The sequence below is a fragment of the Zingiber officinale genome, chromosome 10B, assembly GCF_018446385.1.
Source record: "Zingiber officinale cultivar Zhangliang chromosome 10B, Zo_v1.1, whole genome shotgun sequence".
NCBI classification, from domain to species: Eukaryota; Viridiplantae; Streptophyta; class Magnoliopsida; order Zingiberales; family Zingiberaceae; genus Zingiber; species Zingiber officinale.
The window spans coordinates 64,787,821-64,814,546 of record NC_056005.1 but is presented as its reverse complement, the minus strand read 5'-3'; the positions used below and the strand labels follow the sequence as shown (position 1 = coordinate 64,814,546).

Genomic DNA, 26,726 nt, shown 5'->3' with positions numbered 1-26,726 from the left:
GACTCAAGTAGGTTTAAACGGGATTGAATTTGGATTTATTTTGATTAGTTTAAAATTAAACTAAATTTATATATAGAATATTCTAATTATATTTTATAAGGTTAAAATTATATTATATTTATTTTATTTATTTTTTCTAACAATCTATTTCCTCCAACTTAAATAGTTTTTTTTGTTTACCTCGTGAACAAATAACCTAATGTGGCTTGATCCTTCTCCTGGATCCTGCATTACGGGATCTTCGTGCACAGGGCTATTTTTGAACCTCTTGGATAAATAGAGTGAAAAGATTAACTATAAGTTTTTTTTCTCTTTGTTTATCTCATGGATGGATGATGGAGGAAACAATTAATCATATGTTTTTTTGTATCTTTATTCTCATGGATGGATGGAGGGAAAAAATTAACGATGAATGGAAGAAATTAAGAGAGGACAAGATATAGGGAAAGGAATTGGAATTAATTGAATCAAAAAATAAAAATGAAAAAATAAAAAAAATCCGACCTCTTGAGGATTGTGTTGGCATAGAAAGGAAGGAAATGAAGGGAACCTAGGAGTTGCCTAATGTTTTGTGTCGGGATAAGATATTTGCTGCCTAGTGTGGTGTGTCAAAATGAGATGTGCAAGAGTTGTAATTAATATATGAGGGGATTAAATAGTAGGAGGATAGCTAAAAGATAGTGATAGTTATGTCTTATAGTGCTAAAAGGTTTAGATTATTGGGTTTGAATAAAAATGAAAATCTAATAGGAATGCAAATCAAATTTTAGACTAACGAGATTGGATCCTAATGGCATTGACTTGAATCGGTTAGGAATTTTAATTTAGGATGGAATTTAATTTGAGCTGTTAGATCAAATTTGATTTTTTTTTGTGTTTAATTAAAACAATTGATTTTTTTGTTCTAATTAATTTATTCACTTAATTTTGTAATTTATAAATTAGATTAAAGTTTAAATTACTAATTCCCAAATATTTTTATAAGGTATTAATCTTCAATTTCCATAGTTCCAAAACTGAATTCCTTACTTAAAATCCTTGAAAACTAATTTTAAGTAATGAAATTAAAGCTAATAACAATTTTTGAAACAATTTCAAAAATTTAAAAATAAATTGTATATTAATTTTATATAACTTGATAGCATATTTTTATCAAAACTTCTGAAATAAAGGATAGTTAATTTAAGTATTTCCTAGGCATAAAAAGTACGTTAATATTCATGATTCCAAATCTCAAATTGATTTTATGATTAAAAATAAATAAATGATTATCTGTAATAATGTTTAAATTAACACAAAAATCCTATTTTATTTATAATAATTATATAAATTATTTATTTATTAATTTATATAATATATATTTATATAATTATTGTTTATAAATATTCTAAATAATATATATTAAATATTATAGTTTATATATATATATAGCTTATATAGCATTTTAAAATCAAATTTATTTAAAAAATGTATATATTTTTTTAAGTTTAACATTATTTATTAATTTTAAAAATTATTTTAAATATTTATAAAATTTTAATCTATTTTTTATTTTTTAAAATAATTTAAAGTTTGATTTTAAAATTATTTTAAATTATATAACTATATATTATTTAAATTATCTTTTTTTTTACTTTATTTTTTTTGTATTTTAAATAAAAATAATAAATTATAATTATATTAAATAATTAATTATTAATTTATATAATATATAATTTTAATTTATATAATAATTACTTAGAAATTATATATATAATATAATGATTTTAATTAAACTTTTAATAAAATCCAACGTTTCCTCACCAATTTGTGATTCGTCTCTCCTCCCCTTCGCTATTTTTTTTTGGACACTGCCTTATTGTCGCCTTGTCTTGCCGCCGCCTCGCCTCGCTTGCCGCCACTAATCTCTCGCCGGATGCTTCCTTCTTCTTTCTTCCTTCTGCTGTGTGCACGTGACGCACGCGATGATGACACACCCAAAATTGTTGCCCTTGTGCCAGTGTCGGTCTCATGTCGGAATGGTAAAAACCATCCGTCTTGGGTGGCATGACTAGAGATTTCATTTATTGGAACTATCCAAGGCTTAGTTGTTGAAGCCTTGATGGGAGATATTCAAGTTGTTCGATCAACTTGACTCGAACCTTGTAGAGGCTTACAACAAGTTATAAGAGTAAGGGGGTGTCCAATTCAAGGTTTAAAATTTTGATTCAGACTTTGACTAGAACAATATTGTTTCAATACCGTATCAGTGTTTTAATGTATGGTGCCGGTGGAAAATTAGATAGGGATGGAGGAGGGAAATACAACAACCAAACCTTATCCCACTTGGTGGGGTCGGTAAGCCACTCGTACCTGTGACGTCAAAGTCACATGACAACAACTTTACTATTGTGCCAAGACTTTTCTTCTAAGAGGATAGCCTGATGCACGAAGCTCTTGCCAGTGCGGGTCCCGAGGAAGATTAGACCATATTAGATTTATTGTACTCAACCTTACCTTACATTTTGCAAGAGGCTGCTTCTAGAGGAGGAAGGAAATGGACAAGAAAAATAAGAAGAGAACACATCTATATTCTTTAACTCCCATACGAAATGGTATAATTTTGACATTGTATTGCATAAATAAAAGCTAAAAAAATAACAAACACTTTCAATTCATCTTGACATCTTTATATAGCGTATCAAGATGTTTCAAATTCAACATGATTGACACAAGCACACGATGGATATGTTTCAAGTAGTTTTAATAGTTTTTAGTTTCGCTAATTTATCCGAATGATAAGTTTCGACCGTGCTGCTTGACACTATGAGATTCCAAACTATCGTTTAATTGTGCTAATCTAGTTGATAAAGTTATTAGAATTTCAGTTGAATGGAGGTGTCTAGTATGTGAATAAGAGCTTTTGAGCTTGAAGAATGTATTGTTAATTATCTAATTCTTTTGTTCTCAACAATAAGTGCCCAAAGGAATTCAAGAGTTAAGATAAGATTGAAGAGTCTAAATAAGATTGAAAGGCTTCAACCCTCAATCTCTTGATTTCTCTCTTGTACTTTCATTTTCATTTGATATTGATATTTATTGAGTGAAATCGTGGTTAGGGTCAAACCTGATTGTGAAATCCATTAGTTGGGTTATGATTGGTACCTTGGAGGTGCTAACCTCAAATTGTAGACACTTACCTCTTGTCTTTTGTCAAGGGATGGTAAAAGTGGATTACAATAATGCTCCTTGAGCATTTTAGGCTGTGAAATAGGAATAGAATCTCTGAACAAAGTAAAATCCATTTGTTGGCATGTGTGTTTTACTTTCTTGTTTGTTTTTTGCTACATTTTTTAACATGTTATATCACACACACACACACTTGTTACTAGCCTTTTTTTAAGTTTTCTGTGTGAGAATTAGGAGTCGTTTATTCAACCCCTCTAATTGGACAATTCAATCCAACATATTATTCATTGATGTTAAATTACACTTCAACTTTCTAATACATGGCATTTACAATTAGACCCCTTGTATCTATAATTAAGTGCCTATACCAATTATTTCTAGTGACATCTTTAGAGCTTGATGGATGAATAGGATTCATGTAGCAAACCCTAAATAGTTGGCATAAAGACAGTTTGATGATGATGATGATGAATGCCAAATATAAGTATGAATGTAAAATTAGAAGCTTAAATCATGATTAAAAATTGAAATCCTTATAAGTTATGAATGCCAAATATTGTTTTTTTGATTTATTTATTAGATTGTAAAATTCTAAACCTTTATATTAGATTTAAATCATAATAACGTCTCAATATTCCATGCTATGTCAATTTTGGCAACCTTGCATGTAAAATTATTCTTTATCAATATAGTGTCTAAGTTATTAATTAATGCCCTTATCTTCCTATTGAAGAGTTATCAATTAATTCACTCTAGTTTACCTGATATTGTTAAATTTAAAAAGTGTCATGTATAAAATTGCTACAGATAGCTGAAGATTACTCTCACTGTGATCTGCTACTCCGGCTTCCTGGATATTGTCCTAGTATGTAAAGTGGAATGCCCTATTATTCAAATTTCTTTGTTTTCAGCTCTTTAACATTGCCATGTCTTTTACTGTGAATATGGTCCTCATTCACTTACAGTGCCGGCATTCAGGGATCTTATTGATGTTCCGTTAGTTGTTAGAAGATTACGCAAATCAAGATCTGAGGTATTGCAGGTGAAGAGTATGATCTCTTGAAACATTCTCACATATCTGATATCTTTAACTTTTTTTTTTGCAAGGTAAGAAAAGAACTTGGAATTGGAGATGATGTCAAAGTGCTTATTTTTAACTTTGGCGGACAGGTAAGCAAATCTCACTAATTTTCGCTTTTTTTTTTTTTTTTGTTACACGCATATATTTTGAGCTGTGATATTTTATGTGAGTTCTTATACAAACTTATATAATCCATTTTATTTGTTTATTCATGCAAAAAAAATGATTAACCAAGTCATGTAGGCTCTGTCCACGAAGGTTCGAATCCTGCTATTCACTTTTTTCCCCTAGGGCATAGCCGAGTTGATCACCACATGGTAGATTTGCAGAAATGGGCAAAGGTCGATTCCAGCGAAGCTGGCGTAAAATATCCTCCCATGTGGTGGGCTGCTTTGGTTTTCTGATTTACCTCTCTATAAATGGCTAGCCGTGTGGGGCGCCCGGGGATAGCATATGGCCTTCTACAAAAATAAATACTTATTTCCCCAATATTTACCCTTAATTGGTTATCCTACCAACAACAACCTTGTTGAACAAGGACTTTGAAGGGTTGAGGATCCAGGTATGGTTTTTCCTCTTGTTGCCTCTCGAGGCAATGACAACAATAACTGATAGGAAGGAGTTGCTAGTTATTATTGACTGGAAAAAGAGGAAATAGGACTGTTGGGAAAGGTGCTGGACTTGTTATTGCTGGAAGAGGACAACAACTAAGTTCTGTTGCTGCTGTGAAGAGAGGACGATGCTTGTTGTTCACTGGAAACTGGGAAATAAAATGCTGGAATATTGACCTTGTTGCTAGAAAATGGTTGGCTGGGAGATGGCTGGAAAAAGGCAGCACTTAGATGGAGAAAAGGCTGTTGTTGTGGCTCATTGTTGTTGGCTGAGCTGACTCTTGCTCTTGCTGGTATAAGGCAGCAGAGAAAGGAAGAGGTTGCTTCTGGTCTTGGTGGCTTGGGGAAGAAGGAGAGTTAGGGTTGCTTCAGTTGAGATGGGAATGAAGGCTGATGCTGGAAAAGAGGAAGAAGAGGGGAATAAGGACAAGATGGGAGGGTGGTGCGTGGAATGGAGGATGAGAATTTATTATAACCTGATGAAACTGATTTACCCTTTAAAATTTGGTTCAGCCATAAATTAGCCAGATTAAATCCAAATTGACCTCGGTTTGAACCCACAAAATCCTAATCTCAATTTGGAAACCACGTTTTATGTTTTGATTTCTATTGTTCATTTACTTGATCTTGGGGTGTTTACTAAATTATTCTAAATTTTTCCTTTCTCTTACATTTTGGGACTATTGGAAGAAAATGCACCTTATCATATCCAAGAAATGTATTTCACTGGCAGTAACAGTTTTTTTCATTCATCAATTATAGCCAGCAGGATGGAATCTTAAGCAAGACTGGCTTCCTGATGGTTGGTTTTGTCTGGTATGCTCACATTGCAGTATTTGACATCATAATGTTTGTGGTGCATCTGTTAAAGTGATATTTTATGAAGGTTTGTGGTGCATCTGACAATCAAGAACTTCCACCAAACTATGTAAAGCTTGCAAAAGATGTATATACACCAGACTTTATTGCTGCTTCTGACTGCATGCTTGGTAATATTTAGGTTCAAGAGTTACTGAAGATCTAGCAAAATGCAATAAACTTTGTTTTCATTCTCAATGGGTTGATTTTTTCAGGAAAAGTTGGATATGGCACTGTCAGTGAATCTTTGGCATACAAAGTGCCATTTGTTTTTGTACGTAGGGATTATTTCAATGAAGAACCATTCTTGCGCAATATGCTTGAGGTTCAGCTAGTTATTCTTGAGCTGGTTTATAAAATCATAATTTTTATTTCATTTTTTATGATATATTTGTTTCTTGTGCAAAACAGCATTACCAGGGTGGTGTGGAGATGATTAGGAGGGATTTACTCACTGGCCGATGGGCTCCATATCTTGAGCGTGCACTCACTCTTAAGCCATGCTATGAGAGAGGCATTGATGGTGGTGAGGTAATTATGTTTATCTACTATGGAATATATACTCAGAATATCATTTAGTGCCTAGTAACAATAATTTTCAACTGTTGTGTGGTCTAAATATTTAAAGAATGGTTCTCATTCTGTGAATGAGAATATTTTCAAGAAGTAACACATAAGGGTATGAACTTAATTGAATTCCCCTTGATATAAAGGGAAAAATGAATCTTAGTTTTATGTTTCTGTTTGTAACCCATTAGGATCATCTGACTGCCATTAATTCATGAAATACACTTGTTATGATGAATTATTTTTCTTGAATATTTAAATTTTCTGTTTCTTATTTCGATTTGGTAACTTTATACTTTGTTTTCAGATCATAGCTGGCTTACTGCAGCATACTGCTAAAGGAAAATATTTTGTTTCTCATCAGGTATGTGCTCAAATAAATAACCTTTGTTCCATTGTTTCTAACACATTTGAAATTCTATCTCAACAACATATTAATCTTGGTACACATAATGCCTTTTTCTTGTTTACTTTTTTCCCCGCAACTTCATTTTATTTTGAAGTTTATGCTTGTCCTTTTGATAATTATCAATTAACTCTATTATACATAATAGAAGCCTTTGTTTCATCTTATAGACTTTCATCTGATTGATTGCATTCTATATAATTTTATAAACAAATACTTTTTAGTCAATTCATCATGTGCTGTCTATATGCCCCTTTAAGGGTTTCAATGACTCATGCAGTCAATGATCCATCTGCAGTTAATATGATTTTGTCTTTCTTTGCAATACTTCTAACACTGCTCTCATTTTCTTCAGTTTTAAGCTAGCTAAATATCTTTTTTCTCAATATACACCTGAATTTATTTGTATGTTGCATATCCTGCATGCTCAACTAATAATCATAATGATTTTCTAGCTATTGAATTAATCTGAAGCAAGCTTAGGACATTGTTTGCTGCACCTCCTCACTTATATTAATCTGTTCCTCATTCTTATCTATCAAATATGGTGGAGACCATTTCATTCAAAATGACTTGTCATTTACCATCTTATGATGAAGGGGCCTTGACGCAACGGTAAAGTTGTTGCTTTGTGACCTAAAGGTCATGAGTTCGAATCCTAGAAACAACCTCTTGCAAAAAATAGAGTATGACTACGTACAATGGATCCTTCTCCCGACCCCGCATGGCGGGAGCTTCATGCACTGAGCTGCCCCTTTTTTTATTTACTATCTTATGATATATCGATATATTGGACCCATTGTACTTGCCCACATTAGACCATTGGACATGGAACATCTAAAGATTCAACAAACCCTTTCATGCCCATTTTGACTCGAGGCATGAGCCTAGCTTTGATGTCATGTTAAAATTTGACTCGAGGCATGAGCCTAGCTTTGATGTCATGTTAAAATGTGATGGAGTCCATTTCATCCTAAAATGACTAGTCATTTAGTACCCTTTTCATATATAGCTATAATGGACTAGTGTATTTGCACGTACGAGAGTAATGGACATGGAGCATCTAAGTTCCAACATTATCCACCCTTGCAATTCGCGTAGGCATCCACACTCTTGCTCAGATTACTCTGACTTGAAGAGAAATTTCCCCATCAAAAAGTTACATCCAATTTTGGATACTCATTCCCTAGAATGAGTAATAGTTCCTGATATATCATCATCAATCCTATTTTATAATAGATCTTCCAACTTAACATTTTCATTCTCTTTTTCCCATCTATAACATAATTTAAAAGATATTTTGTTGCTCATCTATTTCTTTGGAGAAATACTCTATTTTAATGTGGCAAGGTACAATGCTCCACAAGAGAACCCCCCTATTTGTAGTTTTAAGGCTGATATCAAATTGAGGAATATGCCGGGCGAGATAGCAGTTATCCTGCGGGCTATTGAATCCGTTGATTCACGCATGAATACTGGAATCAAACTTCTACAACCTGTTGATTCGAAGAGGAATGTCAGGAAATAGGAAAATAATGACACTATCGAAAAATATTATTAATAAAAAAATTTCACCCAAAACATCAACTAATAAGATGGTTATATAGATCCAAAATTCTAACTTGTAAAGAAAGGAAAGAAATCCTAATAGAAAAAAATCTTAACAAACTCACAATCCTAAAATCCCTAAATGGACTCAAAATCCAAAAATAAGAAAGATGAAAATTATCAAAACTACTCTAAATACCAAAAATACCTCAAATATAAAAAAAAACTCAAAAATTACTAAAATAGTATGAAAGATATTCATATCCTCCTGCATCACCTACACATAAAAAAAAGGCAATGTACAATGTGCTACAAGAATTACCAGTTAAAATTGCAACTATCGAGAAATATTATAAAAAAGCTTCACTCTAAACATCAACTAATAAGACGCTTATATAGATTCAAAATTTTAACTTATAAAGAAAGGAAAGAAATGCTACAACAACAACAACAACAACTACTAAGCCTTTTCCCACTAGGTGGGGTCGGTTGTATGAATCCTTTTATGCCATTGAGCTCTATCTCCTACTATATCATCATCTATATTTAAATAAATTTTATCTTATTTTATTATTGCTAACCAAGTTTTTTTGGTCTTCCTCTTCCTCGTTTGATATGCATGTTTATCATAGTTTCACATCGCCTAACTGGAGCATTTATTGGTCGTCTAAGTACATATTTGTACTATCTTAAACGTGTCTATCAGAGTTTTTCCTCAATAGATGCAACTCCAACTTTCTCTCTAATGCTCTCATTTCTTATTTTGTCCATTCTCGTATGTCCACACATCCACCTTAACATTTTCATCTCTGCAACTCTCATCTTTTGCTCATGTGCTTGAGTCATAGCTCAACATTCAACTCCATACAACATAACAAGTCTAATTGCGGTTTTATAGAACTTACCTTTAAGTTTAAGAGCTACTTTACGGTCACATAAAACACTCAACGCTCTCCTCTATTTCAACCATCCTGCTTGTATTCTATGTAAGACATTTCTCTCAATTCCTTCATCATTTTGCAAAAATGATCCTAAATATTTAAATTTCTCAGTTCTGGGCAACTCGTCCTCTCTTATCTTAACAATTGTCTCATTACTTTTAATATTGCTAAACTTAAATTTCATATATTCTGTCTTTAATCTACTAAACTTAAAACCTTTCCCTTCTAGTGTTTCCCGCCACGATTTTAGTTTAGCATTTACTCCTTCACGTATTTCATCTACTAAAATAATATCATCTGTAACAACATGCACCATGGTACTGTATCTTGAATGTGCACAGTGAGTTCGTCCATAATTAATGTAAAAAGATAGGGACTTAGAGCTGATCCTTAATGTAATCCTATCTTTATTGGAAATGCTTCAGTTACTCTGCCCGAAGTCGTTACATCCTCGTACATACCTTAATTAGTTCAATATATGTTACGCTAACACCTCTCTTTTCTAGAATTCTCCATATAATTTCTCTTGGGAGTCTATCATAAGCTTTTTCTAAGTCAATGAATACCATGTGTAGATCTTGTTTTTACTCCCGATATTTTTCAATTAATTGTCTAAGAAGATGTATAACTTCTATTGTCGACCTTCCAGGCATGAACCTAAATTGATTTTCGGTCACTGGTCTCCTTTTTTAATCTTTTTTCTATTACTTTTTCCTAAAGTTTTTTAGTATGAGTCATTAGTTTAATACCCTTATAGTTTGCACAATTTTATACGTCTCCCTTATTCTTATATAAGGGAACTAGAGTACTTATCCTCCATTGATCAGACATTTTTTCATTTTCAATATCATGTTAAATAATTTTGTAAGCCATTCAATACCTTGTTTCCCTAGGCACTTCCATACTTCTATCGGAATATCATCTGGTCCAACGACTTTTCCATTGTGCATCTCACTACAATAAAAATTAAAATTTCTATACTCATTTGACCTGCTTAAATTACCTAAGTTAAGCTGGTTACCTAAACCTTCATTAAAAAGTTGATGAAAATACCTCTTTCACCGTTCTTTTATTTCTCCATCGTTTACTTAATAATACCCTATTACATTGATCTTTAATACATTTGATTTGGCTAAGATCTCTTGCTTTCCTTTCTCTCACTTTAACTATTCTATAAATATCTCTTTCCCTTTCTTTTGTATCCAATTTTTGATATAATCTTTCAAAAGTTTCATTCTTTGCTTTACTCACTATTTTCTTAGCTTCTTTTTTGGCTATTACATATTTTTTTAAGTTTTCCTCGTTCTTACAAATATATAATTCCTTATAAGCTCTTCGTTTTCCTTCACTTTCTCTTGTACTTTCTCATTCTATCACCAAGATTCTTTATTTAGTGGTGCATGCCCCTTCGACTCACTGAGTACACTCTTAGCTACTATTTTCAACTTTGATACAATCTTATCCCATGTTGTATTAGAGTCATCGTATATTTCACCTAATGCTTGTACTTCTACCTTTTCCTTAAATATATTTTGCTTCCCATCCCTTAAGTTTCACCACTTAATTCTAGGAATCGTATATATTTTCTTTCTATTGATACTATGTTTGAGGCGTATATCCAACACTACTAACCTATGTTGGGTAGTTAAGCTTTCTCCGGGTATGACTTTACAATCTTTACAAATCTTTCTATCCTTCTTAACCATAAGAAAGTCAATTTACGATTTATTATTCCCACATGTAACTAAGTGTTCTTCTCTTTTCTTAAAAAATGTATTAGCTAATATAAGGTCATATGCTATCGCAAAATCTAATATAGTTTTCCCTTTCTCATTTCGCGTTCCAAACTCATAACTCCCATGTACCCTCTCATATTCCTCATTTTTCACTCCGACATGCCCATTTAGATCACCTCTTATTAAAATCATTTCATTTGGTGAAATATTTTGTAATATTTCATCTAAGTCATTCCAAAACTTTGATTTGGTAGTTTCATCTAATCCTACTTGTGGTGCATATACACTAATTATGTTCATAGTTTCTTTCGCCACTATTATCTTAAGGATTATAATTCTATCCCCTTTTCTAACTACTCCTACAACTTCATCCTTTAACAAACTATCTACAATAATACCCATTCCATTTCTTGGTTTACTCTTTCCACTGTACCATAACTTAAAACCCGAGTTCTTTATCATCTTTGCCTTCTCACCTACCCATTTTGTCTCTTGTACACACAAAATATTAATTCTTTTCCTAATCATTATATCTACTACATCCATTGATTTACTAGTGAGAGTTCCTACGTTCTATGTTCCAAATCTTAGATTATTAGTTTTCTTATCATCTTTGTTCTTATCCAACCTCTGGTGTGAGAACTCTTGCCTATTTAACACTACACCCAAGTTCTCATGGAGATATAGCGGTCCTTGCTGAGACGTTACACTCTATAACGCGAACTCTTATATATTTAGCATTACACTCGAGTTTTGGAGATGTAGCGGTTCTTGCCGAGATGTTACAGTCGTACCCTGCAACCTAACATAATAGTTTGATGGATCAATTTATTGAATATTTATCATAGTTTTAACACTGGCTGCAACCTAACACAACTCTCCTTTATCCGGTCTTGGGACCGGCCATGATCGGTCATCATGGGCGGAGTTAGGAAAAAAATCCTAACAGAAACAAAGATTCTTAACAAACTCACAATCCTAAAATCCCTAAATGAACTCAAAATCCAAAAATAGAAAAGATGAAAATTGCCAAAAATACTCTAAATATCAAAAATACCTCAAATATAAAAAACTCAAAAATTACTAAAATAGTATGAAAGATATTCATATCCTCCTGCATCACCTACACATAAGGCAATGTAGTGCTACAAGAATTACTAGTTTAAATTGGCTAGTTATTGGAATCAATAAAATAAAAGTAGTCTGACATCTCCAATGCTAGAGTATTTTAGCAGTTACTTTTGATGACTTAGTCAGGGTTTTCCCACCTATGGCAATCTTGTTTATGATGGTGTTATTTTTTGCCTCTCTCTCTATATTATATATATGAGTTTGATTATGAGAAAAATCAATTTTCTTGTGCATGAAATTTAAATTCTTTGACCATACTGTTTGGTTTACAATGATGCTGAATATTTTTTTTTATGTAGTTGAGTGGAGCAAGGAGATTGCGGGATGCCATAGTTCTTGGATATCAGTTACAAAGAGTTCCAGGGAGAGATATGACAGTACCTGATTGGTATTCTTTGGCTGAGAATGAAATTGGTTTTCAGCCAGCGGCATCAAATGCAGATATGAATGTTAAAATTCTTTCAAAATTGTGAGTTCTACACTTTTATAACAAACTTCATGCTTTCTAATGCTGTTCAGTATTAACCTTTTGCTATGTTGGAAGATGCTTTGAGGAGTTTGAAATACTTCATGGAGAGTTTCATGGTTTGCCTGATACGGTTGCTTTTATAAAGAGCTTATCTGGACTTGCTAAAATAGCTGACTCAAGTCCTCAAAAGTGCCCAATGCGAGAGCATGTTGCTGCTTCAGCACTCTTTGACTGGGAGGTTATGCCTTAGCCCATTCACTTTTTTTTCCCTTTTATATCATTCTTATTGATATGACTCACAAATAAGATCTTTATAATTTGGCATTCAATGACTTGAATATAAATTCCTAATGTTGCACAAAATTGAATTCTCAAATCACAAAAAATTAAGACGGAATTGATGAAGCAGAGGATAACTATCTCACATAAGAAAGAAGCTCATACAGAGATTCACACAAGGATTGAAAATTAAAATATTTTATTAATTGAAGGCTGAAGAATACACAGACATATCATACTTTATAGGCTAAATACGGGATAAATTTACAAAGAAATAACTCTAATTAGTCCCAATAAATTATGACCAAATCAAATGGTAACCATTAACCTACTATCAAATTAAAAGATAATCCTACCCAAGTTTAACATACCAAATTAAACTATATAACACTTAAAAATAAAATATAGTGGAAGATATTTTTTCTATTATTATTTTTTTCATTTCATCCTAATGTGCGATTGTGTTCTACGCTTATCATGCAATACCAGTTATAAACACTTTGCTATAATTTTCTAACGACTCCAATGCGCTTTGTGTTAGCAAATCGAGTTTGGTCCTAGGAGCTCATGTTATTTCAATGAAAATAATCTTCAATCATAAGTATCCAATATAAAAAAAATGTCAGAATCAAAATGGCTATATGTTTTTAACATTTCTAGACTTATAAGTTAATTTCTCCCTAATCATAGGCTCATGTGATTAAGGCTTAGTGTGTATGTTATGATTAGTCATTTGAATAGCCTGTTTTAATTTTCATGAAACTAAGCTTGTTCTACGCATAACCTAGTTATCATCTCTCACTCATAAACTATTGTATATGGGGACAATTGTGTTGTTTCCTATCATCAAATTGAGCTTTGATTATTGATAAGTGTTGGTGATTATAGAGGAAAGTAATGCGATAAATTAAATACAATGCAGAAAAATAGTATGATAAAAAAATTAAAATGCAAGTAAAGGTGGATGCTAAGTATCTTATTTTTTACCTTTTCCTTTTGATGACGAGCAAAATAGCATAGAAGCTATCTATATGATAGTTCTTTTGTGTGTGTGTGTGTGTTTTTTTTTTTTTTTGATGAATAATGTATAATTATATGTAGAAACTTATGAGAAACTCTATTTAAATGTAAGAAATTGAAAATGACTAACTAAATAAATAAGAATAATTCGAAGATAGAAGCTACAAATTTACCAAAATTATGCTAACTTTTAATGCCTAAGTTTCCATCAAGTTTGAACTTGGTCAATAGATCAAAGAGCTAAGCTTTTCATAGTTTAGAAACCCTTGCACCAATGTCTTGGAGAACATCCCACTACTTAACTTTAACAATGTTGCTATAGGCGTCACTCCCCGTAATTTCTTTTTAAGTAAAGAGAGACTTACTCATGTTACATTGCAATGAGACAGGCGTCTTTATGCCATCTTTGTTGGAGTTTTGTTGGATAGCAATAGAAAGATGGCATAATGAGGTTATCAATTGGGGGAGAGATTGGGGCTAATAGTTGGGTTGAAGGTAGCATGGAGAGGGTGGAGGCCAAAAGGCACACACATGGTCTACTTAGAGAGTAGGTGCAATAGGACAAAGGAATGACATGAGGCTGGTGGAAGCCAAAATTATGGAGAGAGGAGTTAATGACTATTAAATAGGTAAAAATGGGCGACGATAAACATGGCAACTGTTCAAACTAGTGCATCCTACTAGAGGGGGTGAATAGTGATTTGAATCTTGCAAATGTGATTCTAGTTACTCTTGCTATCAAAGTATCAAGGTCAAACACAATTAGTGCAATCGAAATAAAACATTCAAATAATCACACTTACCATAATAACTATCACATTTGTTTAACGAGGTTTGACAATCCCTAGATTCCTCCACTACTAATGATCTGTTAAGAGATCACTCTCTGAAAGCACCACTATCTTTTTTTTCTCGGTTAACTATTTGAGGTGGAGAAACCTCTCATATGGACACGGATTACAAGAGTACAAGAGAAGGAAAGGACAAAGAAAAACAACGCTTCTACTAGAGTTTAATGAACTCTGTCACTAGCCCTTGATACCTCCACCACTCCTTTTATAACATTGGAAACCTTTGCTATAAGTCTATTTGCTACCCTATTGTCCTACATTTAACTTGTTGGCACCATTAGTCGATTGTTCTGTGGCGATTTGACCATTGTCGCACCACATCAATCAGTCGATTGGAAACTTATCAGTAGTCAACTGCTTGCCATCAATCAACTTCTAGTTGACCCAAAGAAAAAAAAAATCAATTGATCTATCAATCGACTCAGTTCCACATTAGTTAGCTACTTCAAATCAAAAACTCTTGCTTATAACAACTTTGGACTGTTTTACCAGTCAACATCAATTGGATTCCATACCGGTCGATTGATGAAACCCTAAATCTTGAATCACTTTGTCATAATAGATTTCCTAGTTACTAGTCTACCGTTGTATATTACAATCGATTGTTGACATTGACCATGATTATTTCTAAGGTTGAGTCTACCTATGTTGAGTTCTATACTCGTCCCTATGGATATAGGTCACCCAACACTTAGCTTACTACAGTTATATTTTTTGCAACTTGTCTTTACCATTGGCTATCTCGCGTTAGGTTATAAGTTGCTCGGGCACACCTGGGCCCTTAGTTCCTTCAAGTGCCATCCTTTACGCCTCTTGCCTATATAGTTTGCCTCCATCGACTGTCATTCTTGTTGCCTCGATGCTCCCTGTCTTGCAGTTCAGCCTGTCTTATACAACTTCTTTGATCTTTACGGGCCTTAAGCCATTGAGCTGCCAACCAGATTGCGCCAATGCTAGGTCATCATGCCAGGTGTGTACAGATCCATGTAACTGACGATGCGCTCAACAATAATGGAGTCGACTATCGCGCAATAATGCAATCATGCAAGATGGTGCATGACACTAAGCATGGAAATATCCTGATCCTATCTACCTCCATAAAAAACAAACATGTACCAAAATACATAGATCAAATAATATGATCTAGGTACACAGGTCAGGTATAATATCTAACCAGTCTGATATATCATAAAGCATGACATGCCACTATCTCCATAACATACATAACAAACAGGGCATGAACGCTAAACAAGTAACAAACAAAACATGCTCAGAACAAATAGTGACATGCCGATGCAGATATAAACATATTTAGTACTACTTGTTAAAATCTACTAAACATATCAACAAGACATATCAAAATAGATAGGTCAAGGTACCCGCCTCCAATAGAAAGGTCCAGTCCAAAATAGATCCCTCGTCGAGACACCGTCTCGAATCAGAGTCCTGTAAGATCAACCATATAATTTTAGCTAATTCCAATTTGTAACTATCTAAACAAAATTCTAGTCCGATTTATGATTCGGCTCAAATTAATGCTACTGGCCCTACAAATTTCCTTTTTGCAATAAAACCTAATAATTTCCCAAAAGCGTACCACTAGTACTTGGGATCCAAATTCACTACAAAATGTATCATGATCCTACAAATTACCTCAAATCACAGCCAAAGCTAGTTGCTGCCAGAACAAAGGTAGCTACTGGAAACCCAAGTAACGCCCTGCAATTCACTGTTCGGATCAAAATGGAGCTCAAGAGTTCATCACAGCCAACAACAATCTAATTCTCGAACAATCCATGCACCTTACCTCTACCTCTAACTGCCTGTGAAGACCAAGGATTTGACGAGGTGCTGCTGGAACCTCGTGACTTCTATGGCAGCAACCAAAACAATTCGCCAAGGCAGATTTGCAAGCCACCGAGATGAAATCTGGTGCAGCGAAAGCACAACGAACCTTCCCGATAAAATCATAAGAAAATCTATTAAAAATTTCCAGTAATAATTATTCTCATTACCTCTTCTTCAGTGATGATAGAGGGTAAGGGAAAGGAGAAACCGGCCGAGGCAGAAGATCCGGTGGTTGTGGCAAATAGCTAGGGTTCCTTGTAGTGCCGGCCGGGAGTTAGGAGAGGAAGTCGTGCCCGACAGCAGGGGCTCACAGCAACCGGCGGGACGACGGTGGCTTCAGACTAGGGCACAACCAAATAGGGCGAATCTTGGGGAGCTCCGTAGTGGTTTAAGCTTCGACGATCAACTAAGAAGGGGAGGTGTGTAGATCGACATTGGTGTGATGGAATCTCCGCGGCGAGGAATCGACCGTCGGCTGCTCGCGTGAGATGCTGAGAACAAAGGGAAAACGAAGAAGAAGAGGAGTTGAGGCATCGGGTTTTGTACGCTCGGGAAGGAGAGGAACCGACGCGAGCGTTGGCGGCGTCGGCGCCGTAGGGCACGGATCGGGTGAGGAAAGGGGGCGTGAGTTTGGGGGAAAGAAACGGCGATGAGGAGAAGAAAATAAAAGAAAAAGAAAAAGGAAAAGAAAACAAAACTTTTCCTTGTTAACTGGGGTAGCCCAAACAGGCTTTCCCAGGACCCAATTTTAATCTTCGTAACCGAAGCCATACGAGTTCCGAAAAATTTCTAAAAAATCCGTAAATTCCCTTATTATTATTCCCCCTTTTTCGGTATTTTACACTTTCAATCAACGTTATCAGTTTTCTACTATGAATGGTTGATCAATAATAATATCAGTCAACTAAATCAGTTGATTGTATTTCTGAAAATTTTAATTGTGCCATTTTCAAAACTCAATAAAAATTTTATAAACCTCTAAACATTCCTAAAATTTACAAAGAGGTTTGTCTAATCCATATCTACTTTAGAAAATGGATTTTGTCCATAAATCCTTACCAATGCCAAATTTGACACAAAATTCAAACTAGCTAAATGGTTTAAGAATTTTGACCTAAAGTTTTAATTTTGGTTCCCATTTATTATATTTGCCAAACCAAAACTGAAATGCACCCATTATCTGGTATCTTATACCATTGAATGTCAATTTCACTCAACATTTCCCATATGTTCATGAAATTTCACCTTAATATGTCAATCTCCAAGGGTTGACATTCCCATTCGTCTCAAAACCCTTCGGCACGTTCTATAGACCATTCTAGTATCTCAAGCATCCTTACACTGGGATTCAAAGACCATGGGTCCCAACTTGGCTCATGGAGCTCTTCCTAGAGGTTCCACCCTTAACTATTCTCCTAGGTCCAAATGTCATCATGACATTGTTCACTTTTGAAGTTTCCCCATACCATGATCAAATGGTACACTATGATAGGATGACATCTTGGCCTTTGCCTTTTAGCATGAAATGATGATCAATATTCCAAAGCCAATTGATCATTCTTAGACCTTTGCCTTCCTATAGTCATGTTTAGATTGCTTCAAACTTCTGTCCACCAATGGATAGCTGAGTTGATTACACCTACATCTAGTCAACTACCTCACTCCTCAACGAATACTTAATCCATCTGCTGGACTGATTGTAGTGAATCTAAAGGCTCTTGCCAATCTTTGCCACATCAATTCTCTTCTTTCAACTTTTATGTTGTTGCCATTAATTGACTACTACTGTTGATTGGTCGACTAATCTTGCCCTAGTTGATTAACTTGTTAGATTTTTGCTACTATTAACACCCATTGTACTTTATCGATGCTAACACCCGTTGGACTTCATTCATTGCTAGCACTTGTTGAACTTTCTCCACTACCAACACTTGTTGGACTTTATCCATTGTAAAGTCTCCAATCAACCTTAACCTATTTGACACACGATATAAATTTAACACATTGTCTTACGGATGCAACACAACGGAAGGATAGATATATGATCCTCACTGAGTGGAAAGTTGCTCATTCTCACCCAAAGAATTGATAACTTTTCTCTAGTTGAGGATTGTATCTTTATCCTTCCGTTGTGCTGTGTTACTTAACCTTTAAATGTACTTTTGACCAAGCCTATAGTTAAACATCAAAACATCTTGATCTAATTAAGCTTAATTATGTTTGCACCCACAGGTTGAGGGTTGGAGGCTATACAAAAGTAATTATCAAGAGACATCGACCCCTACAGGGTGTTAGTTAGGTTGTGGGTACAAAGTCTAAATTTAAATATATAGTTGCCACTTTTTTTTTTTTGTTCTTTTTCGTCTCTTTTCTCTGCCCACCTCCATTTTTTCACTCGCACTATATATTGAAACATCTATATGATCTGAACCAAATTGTTCTAATTAAAGAACGAAACCCTGACATAGCTAGCATGACTCAAGATTTTGAACCTTGGTGGTGGAAGCCTATGGAAGGAACAAAAGAAGGTGATGAGAGTCTCTGTCGCACCAAGAAGGAGGTTGTTTTCCTTGTGACATTAGGGATAGGATGTTTGGATTAAAATGAAAGTGAGAAACGACCTCATATGTCAATAAACTAAATCGAAGGATTGATGTTCACAGGGACGAATAAGAAGGTAATTGTTGTTGCATAAACAAAACTCAAAGCAAGCCTTCTCACGATAGTGTGAACAAACTTATTAAGAATTTAACTCTGTTATCAAATTGATATAGTACCAAATTGCAATGAAATTTATGATGCATGAGACAACTCTTTCACAAAGAAGAAAGAATTTCACAAAGATTAATCAAATAAGAAAATTTATTAGTTGGAGCAAAAGGTGATGTTGCTCACCCCAAGCGACCTAGTATCGCCAGCCTCACGATAAGATAAATCATGGGGGACATTTTACCCTAATGCAACAACCCTTTGCATAGGAGAGGTTGGAAACATCCAACGAGGTATTTTGCACTCGAGAATCGGCCTCAAGACCTATTAGAGCAAACACCCATGTAGATGCCAATTGCGCTAACCCGTGAGGACAAAGAGATTTTATTAGTTGATAGATGAAAAATACAAAAAGACAAGACACTTTTACTAACTAATTTTTTAATAGCACCATTTAGGAAATATAATAATTGAGTTAGATTCTTACCAAATCAAAAGGTACTCATTAACCTACTACCAAATTAAAAGATACTCAAACCAAATTTTAACATATCAAACTACATGATAAATAAAATGATTGCCAACCTTTTCAAACTCAAAATTCAAGTCTATATTTTTTTCCTTTGCATCAATTCCCCTTTAGTTGAATGAATGTGTTGATTTTGTATAATCTCCAATTTTTTTCACAAGTTAATGATATCCTTAAGAAGATAATTAAGAAACATGAGTTCCATTTCCTACAGCATGATGTTCGCTCCTTGCATCTATGCTCTCTTCCCACATGTTTCCTTGTTTGGGACAACTATTGCTAAACAAGGATATGCGCCTAATTCTATTTTATCTCAATTGTTATAGTGGATTTTGATTGCCTCAATTAGGTAAATCAGAAACATTTCTCACTAAAATAGAAAAAAGTTTTTTTTTCCTCCCCTCCCCTTCCCTCTATGTTCCATGATCCATCTGTTGAAGGCTTCCTAACTCATGCCTAGATGCATATGCTTTCTTGATAGTAGTTTCACATATATTTATCTTCATGTGCATTCTTATATATATGTTACTATATCAAATGATTCTTAGTTGGGCCGTGCAGGAAAAATATGTGATGAATCCTGCTAAAGTTGCATTGAAGTGCTGACATGATTTTACTTTGTGATGGTTGTAGGAGGAGATTTATGTTGCAAGAGCACCTGGGAGGTTGGATGTGATGGGAGGAATTGCAGATTATTCAGGGAGCCTTGTCTTACAGGTAATAAAGGTGATCAACAATGCAGTTAGTGTTGTATCTGTATATTTGTTCATTTCTACAAAAAGGTCATATGTTGATGCTGGGCGCCCTCACATGGCGAGTCCAAGCCATATATAGAGAGGTAAATAGGAAACCGAGCAGGCCACCACATGGGAGGTATTTTACGTCAGCTTCGCCGGGACTTGACCCTTGTCCATTTCTACAAATCTACCATGTGGTGACCAACTCGGCTATGTTTTGGGAATTCGTAGTTTATGATAACATAGGAGTGCAGTTTTAACTTTCCACTGTATTTGATTTAGTGCCTGCTAGTTTTTTTTCCTTTTCTGGATTCTTCTTTCAGTTTTCTTTCATGGTTTATTTTTTAAAATTCCTTTTCTAAAGTTATAGCCAAAAACTCCAATTCTCCAATTTTCTTTTAGATGCTACAATCTATGGAATATATCAAATGTACCAATACTTTGTCAAGCTTGCATTAGAATTAAGTAATGTTTATTACTTTCTGGTGTTGCTATTCAAAATGATGGAGGCATTAAAACTTAGTAGATGTTCATTGGCTTTATAATCTTTGTCATTCTATTAACCTGTTTGACATATCCTTCTATGACAGATGCCTATCAAAGAAGCCTGCCATGTTGCTGTGCAAAAGAACCATCCTAGGAAGCAGAAACTCTGGAAACATGCTCAAGCACGGCAGCAGGCAAAAGGACTAGGGTCTATTGCTGTGCTGCAAATTGTAATTATTTTGCTGAACTCTAGTTAATATTGTTGTTTTCATAAAGATCCTGTTACACAATCTTAACAAGATGAAAAATTCCTATGAAGTGCTTCTTCCAAATGCAAGGCTTTGTAACTTGCCTCATTTCCTTATTCTTGCAATTAGACACCTTGTTTGGTTGCAAATATTGGGTTATTTTGTCATAGAATAATTGCAATTTCCCCTTATTTTAATAACATTGCTAGGATTTGCTAGAGTATCTTATGTGGGCATGGATCTAAGTTTGACATAAACTATTGTGGGAACAAGAGTTATGGGGGTCCAAATGTCTGATATGGCATGATCTTACCAAGGTCATGCTGTGTCAGCATGAGTGCATAGGAACCAAAACATCTGAGTATTGAAAGATTTTTATAGATATATCACTTCACCAATTTTGTAAAATAACATTTTTATCCTTTCTTTTAATTGACTTAGGTGTCATTTGGTTCAGAGTTGAGCAATCGTGCACCGACCTTTGACATTGACCTCTCCGATTTAATGGATGGAGAACAACCTATGTCATATGAAAAGGCTCGCCAATTGTTTTCACAAGATCCTTCTCAGAAGTGTGTGAAACAGATCAAAGAATTGATAATATATATTGAGATGCTATTCATTTTTCTAACTTTTAATTGTATTTCAGGTGGGCAGCATATGCTGCTGGAACAGTTCTAGTCTTGATGGCTGAGCTTGGTGTTAGATTTACACAAAGTATAAGCATACTGGTAGGTATTTAAAAATTTGAGAGCAAGTAGAATATGAATTTGGAATCCTTATTGAAAGGAATGCTCTTTTCCATTCAGCTTTGTTGAGAAAGATGTTCATTTGATTTCTATGTATAAATCTTGATAGTCTAACATGCCTGTATTATTAATGCAAATCGTGACACCACAAATCTCATAGATTGCACTTTCTATAGGATGCTAAGATAATCTTATGATGCCTATTAATTACATGCTGAGAACTTTATGAAGCTGGTGAAAGTTCTTGCAGTATAGTAATTTTTCGCTGTGATGCCAAAGAATCTTTCTTTGTTAGTGATGATCATTTGTCACAGCTTGAACTAGTATTAAGTTTCCATTTCTCATAATTATTTTTATTCAGTTACAATTTTTGTTTCATTAGCATAACTTGTTTTGGTAGTTGTGAGCATCATATTGTTCTAGCCAATCTATACCAACTTGTCAAAACCGTTGTGCCTCATGCCAACTCAACTTCAGTGGTAATGATGGAAAGCAGGTCTGTCTCAACTCATATGTAGTCAGGGAAGGTATCATCTGGAACTAGCCATGAAATCCTTCAATTTTCTGCCTGTCATAAGAATGAGATGAGATACTTAAAAGGAAGGGAAGAGGGGAAGCTCCAATTGGAGCATCAAGAGTAACAAAGAGGAGTTACATTGAAATTAGACAAATTGAGAAACATTGATATCATGTTTCTATGTATCTGTGGTTCCGATTTTTCCAGTTTCATTTCTCAATGATTAGCAAGATTTTTTTATAGTTGTGGAGAAATTAATTCCAATATTTCCAGGAGCATTATTTCATCCTAGTGTTATAAAATTATGAAGCTAATTTCACTAGGATGGTACAAGCACTAATGAGAACATTCATTTTAGTATTAGTAAGACATAATGATTGCTTGAGATACTTATTAGGTATTTGTAACATGTTTCTATAAAATTTTAAATCGAGTCTCAAATTATTATAGGCATAAATTTATAGGTAAAAAGGAGCTAAATCGTAGAAGATTGTAAGACCAAAACTGGTTTAAGTTTGACCTTGGCATGTTATGAAACATGCTGAAGCATGATGAGTGTTGGCATAGCATAGTACCTATATTGTACCATTTTTACCAGAGACCAAAACTATGATGCCAAATCATTTCTTAAACCTAGGTTGCAAGTAAGTTAACCGGGGCAACCTGATAAACTGAGCTGGACATTTGAGTTAAATTTGTTCATTTTGCACTTTGCTTTATTTGATTTTATTGAAGTAAAATTTTAGTATGGCTCTTCGGAAATTTCAAGCCAAACATAGTCCCAACACCAAATTTAAAAACGTTTTATTTTTTTATATAGTACTTTTATGCCAAATATATTGATAATTAAAACATTACTTCAAAATTATTTTATCCAATTCAAACCAAATCTGACCAACACATTTGGTTTAATTTAATTTATTTCAAATAACTTCGGTCCTATTTAATTCTGTCCTCTTTTACAATATCTTAAAATTGAGTGTATCATCCCTAGTTTGACTTGTTTGATTCTCAGAGTGAATTTTTGTTATCTGTAATTCTGTATCATTATAGACTTGCATTCACGTTGCCCATCTTACATATATGTGTTGGTAATGCCTATATTCTTATTATCTTGCATATACTGAAACACGAGTTGGTTCTATAGCTTACTGTTATTCTTTGTCATAGTATGTAAGACTTTTTGCAACCTGATGATCTTCAACTTGAATGATATATAACTTTTAGGAAGCAGGAATGTATTTAAAATTTTCATCCTTTACTTGTCAGGAAGGAGTTTGCATTTAAACCAGTCAAGATTAGACATGGGTGTTTTCATACTTCATCTATTATCATTCATGTCTCTTGGATAAAATTCTGCGATTTAAAAGAAAAAAAAATGATGAATAAAGTGCAGAAGCTTCTCAGTAACAACGTTAGTAAATAGAGAGATTTTTTTTTTTGAGGACATATAAAGAATTTAAGTGCAGTTAATACTTAATACTAGTAGATGGATCTTGTAGAAAGATTAGGGAAAATAGAGTAATTGCATTGCATATACTTTTTACAAAGGATAATTACATGAATATATAAATTTGACATAAGAACCTTAAATATGACTAATTCTATCTAAAAAATATAGGCATTAGATTAAGTATTACCCTGGATTGGGTTATATTTTATTTCTATCTAATATTCCCTTCAAATGGGAGCCCTTCAAATTAGAACGTAAATACTATCTTGGCTAGCTTGATACATAAACTAGGGAAACTCTAATTAGCAAAATTTAAATCAGATTCACAATTATGAAATGAAAATCAACTATTTGTGCCCTGGCGAAATAAATCATAAAAAATAGAAAAATAATAGTGCACGCAAGTAATGGTCCATTTGACCTCAATCAATTGATATATCACACAGGTTGCGGACTCACAAATGGACACTATAGTGTTTGTGCTTGCATCCATGTGAGGCGCAATTGTTGTCTGGTTGTCCTTGCAACAATTTCGGTGGTAGGGTTGTGAGGAAAGATGTGCTCTCCTTCACCTAGTTTCGGCATTATGTCAGTGGTTTCAACAGTTCCCTCTATCAGATTCTAGTATGTATGCCATATTAGTTTCATTGATAGTCTTCCCTCTACCTAGTTTTGATTGCCTCCATGTGGTTATGGTGGCTGTCACAATGATCTTGGTCATAGGGTTTTCTTCGGCTAGTTATGACTAATTTATTAGAATAATTTCGGCGATAGGGTTCCCTCCACCCGGGTGCAACATTGTATTATAGTGGTTTTGATGGTAGGATTTCTATTGCTTGGTTCCAAGTTCCAACATTATGTCATAGCAATCTCGGTGGTAGGGTTTCTCATATCATTGTTGTTGTTACCTCCTCTTCTTGTGCATATCGAGAATGTTAATAGTGAGAATTAGAAATGGGAACATTAACACTAAGCACATCTTGAAGAGAACCCGAGCAAACCTAGGGCCAACATCTCATGCTTCTACACTAGTATGCACCAATGCATCTAAGTGAGCCTTGGGAGCAGCAATGACAGATCACATGTGAGAACTTAATATGAAACTGCAGTATGAGATGTATCAATGGAAGAAGCAAAGAGTCACATTTGTTTAATGGACATGAAAACTGAAGAGATCTGGTGGTAAAGTGCTTTGCAATGAGTTAACCAACCCATTATTTGAAATAGAGAAATAGGAATAGACCTATGTGGTACAATCTCAACCATGACTAAAATGTTTAGGAGCACTAAATGAAACATCCTAAAATCCTTTACAGTCCTTTCACCAAACATGCATTACCAACATTAAAGAGGTCCGAATTAAACAACCCAACTCCAAAGATTATGTATTACGAACTCCTCCAACATGAAACCAAAAACAATTTGTGTTTGAACATCATAATAGTAAATAAATTCTTCACGAGAGCAGAAAGTGCAACCAACTAGTGAAAGGAACTTAAACCGATTATCAATCACATAACTTGGCTCCAATGGGAGGACACAACATCCTAAAGCATGTAGAAACCTAGACAAATAAAAGATGCCCTGGGGTGTGCACTACTAGGTACAAGAAAGCTCATTTGTCAAGTCCTTCTGTCTCCTCATTACTTGCACCATATAGATCTAGTGAGTCTAAAGACATAAGAAGTTCAACCTTTTATAGAAATGACTTCCGTTCACATTTAAGAGGAATATTTTGATTAAGTAACAAAAAACAACTGTTGACATTAGTTTCATGTATTTCCACTACAAAGATTACATGAATTCGGTCAGATGTAGTTACTTTGTGCTTCAACCTCTGATTATTTGATCAAACTTTTTATCCTAATACTAGGTTAGTAATATTCACCAGACACTTTTTAAGCTGGATTCCCAAACTCCTGTGCTTTGGTAAGGTTCATCAGATTCTTCTTAAGCTAGATTCCCAAACTTTTTTTGTTTTGGTAAGATTCACCGGATCCTTCTTAAGTTGGATTCTCCAATCTCTTTTGTTTTGATAAAACCGGAACCTTCTTAAGATGGATTCTTAAACCTCTTTTGTTTTGGTAAAATTCACCGGACCCTTTTTAAGATGGATTCCCTACTCATCACATTGTCACATACAATTCACTTTATTAAACAAAACAATATTACTTTTCATGCATAGAAAGACATTGCTAAATAAATAAAATGGTATACATTGCATGTTAAAACAAACAACTAACTTGCATGCATCAACATCCTACTAACTGTTATGATGATAGAGTTCTAGGTGCTATTATATGGGAGGTAAATAAGAACAGAAATGTTATGTTAAGAATCCTTCCCTTGCTCTCCCATTCATCCTTCCCCGGACACTAAACTCCACCTCGCAACACCCACTCTGACCCCTTCTTTCTTCACCCGGTCAACCTAGCAAGGTCCCCAAACAAAAATCCAGTCGTCGATCTTCCTCCCTCACCCGAACAGGCCAGAAAATCCCCAACTGTCGATCTTCCACCCTCACTCAAACAACTTAGAAAAAATTCCAAGCCGCTGGTCTTCCTCCCTCACCCAAACAACCTAGAAAACCGGTCTTCCTCCCTCTCCCGAACAGCCTACAAAAATTCCCAGCCGCCGGTCTTCCTCCCTCACCCAAACAGCAACATGAAGCATCTCTAGCATCCATATGTTTTTTTGTTTTTCAACCAAAATTGATAAAACCTTGTCAAATCTTCACAACCAAATTCTGGAATTATATGCAACATACATCAAAATATCATACTA

The 26,726-nt window shown here is 34.4% G+C and overlaps 1 protein-coding gene across 1 annotated transcript in view; it reads left to right on the top strand.

Moving 5' to 3' along the window:
- The window catches only part of LOC122029738 (L-arabinokinase-like), a 53,039-nt gene that overhangs the window by 1,158 nt on the left and 25,155 nt on the right, over positions 1-26,726 (top strand). The window contains exons 2-15 of the mRNA XM_042588854.1: positions 3,976-4,033; positions 4,134-4,201; positions 4,276-4,338; positions 5,623-5,676; positions 5,747-5,849; positions 5,934-6,043; positions 6,130-6,249; positions 6,593-6,649; positions 12,347-12,516; positions 12,592-12,754; positions 20,386-20,469; positions 21,080-21,205; positions 21,665-21,795; positions 21,873-21,954. Of these exons, the coding sequence (XP_042444788.1) occupies positions 3,976-4,033; positions 4,134-4,201; positions 4,276-4,338; positions 5,623-5,676; positions 5,747-5,849; positions 5,934-6,043; positions 6,130-6,249; positions 6,593-6,649; positions 12,347-12,516; positions 12,592-12,754; positions 20,386-20,469; positions 21,080-21,205; positions 21,665-21,795; positions 21,873-21,954 (1,389 nt within the window). The remainder of the gene's footprint in view (positions 1-3,975; positions 4,034-4,133; positions 4,202-4,275; positions 4,339-5,622; positions 5,677-5,746; positions 5,850-5,933; positions 6,044-6,129; positions 6,250-6,592; positions 6,650-12,346; positions 12,517-12,591; positions 12,755-20,385; positions 20,470-21,079; positions 21,206-21,664; positions 21,796-21,872; positions 21,955-26,726) is intronic.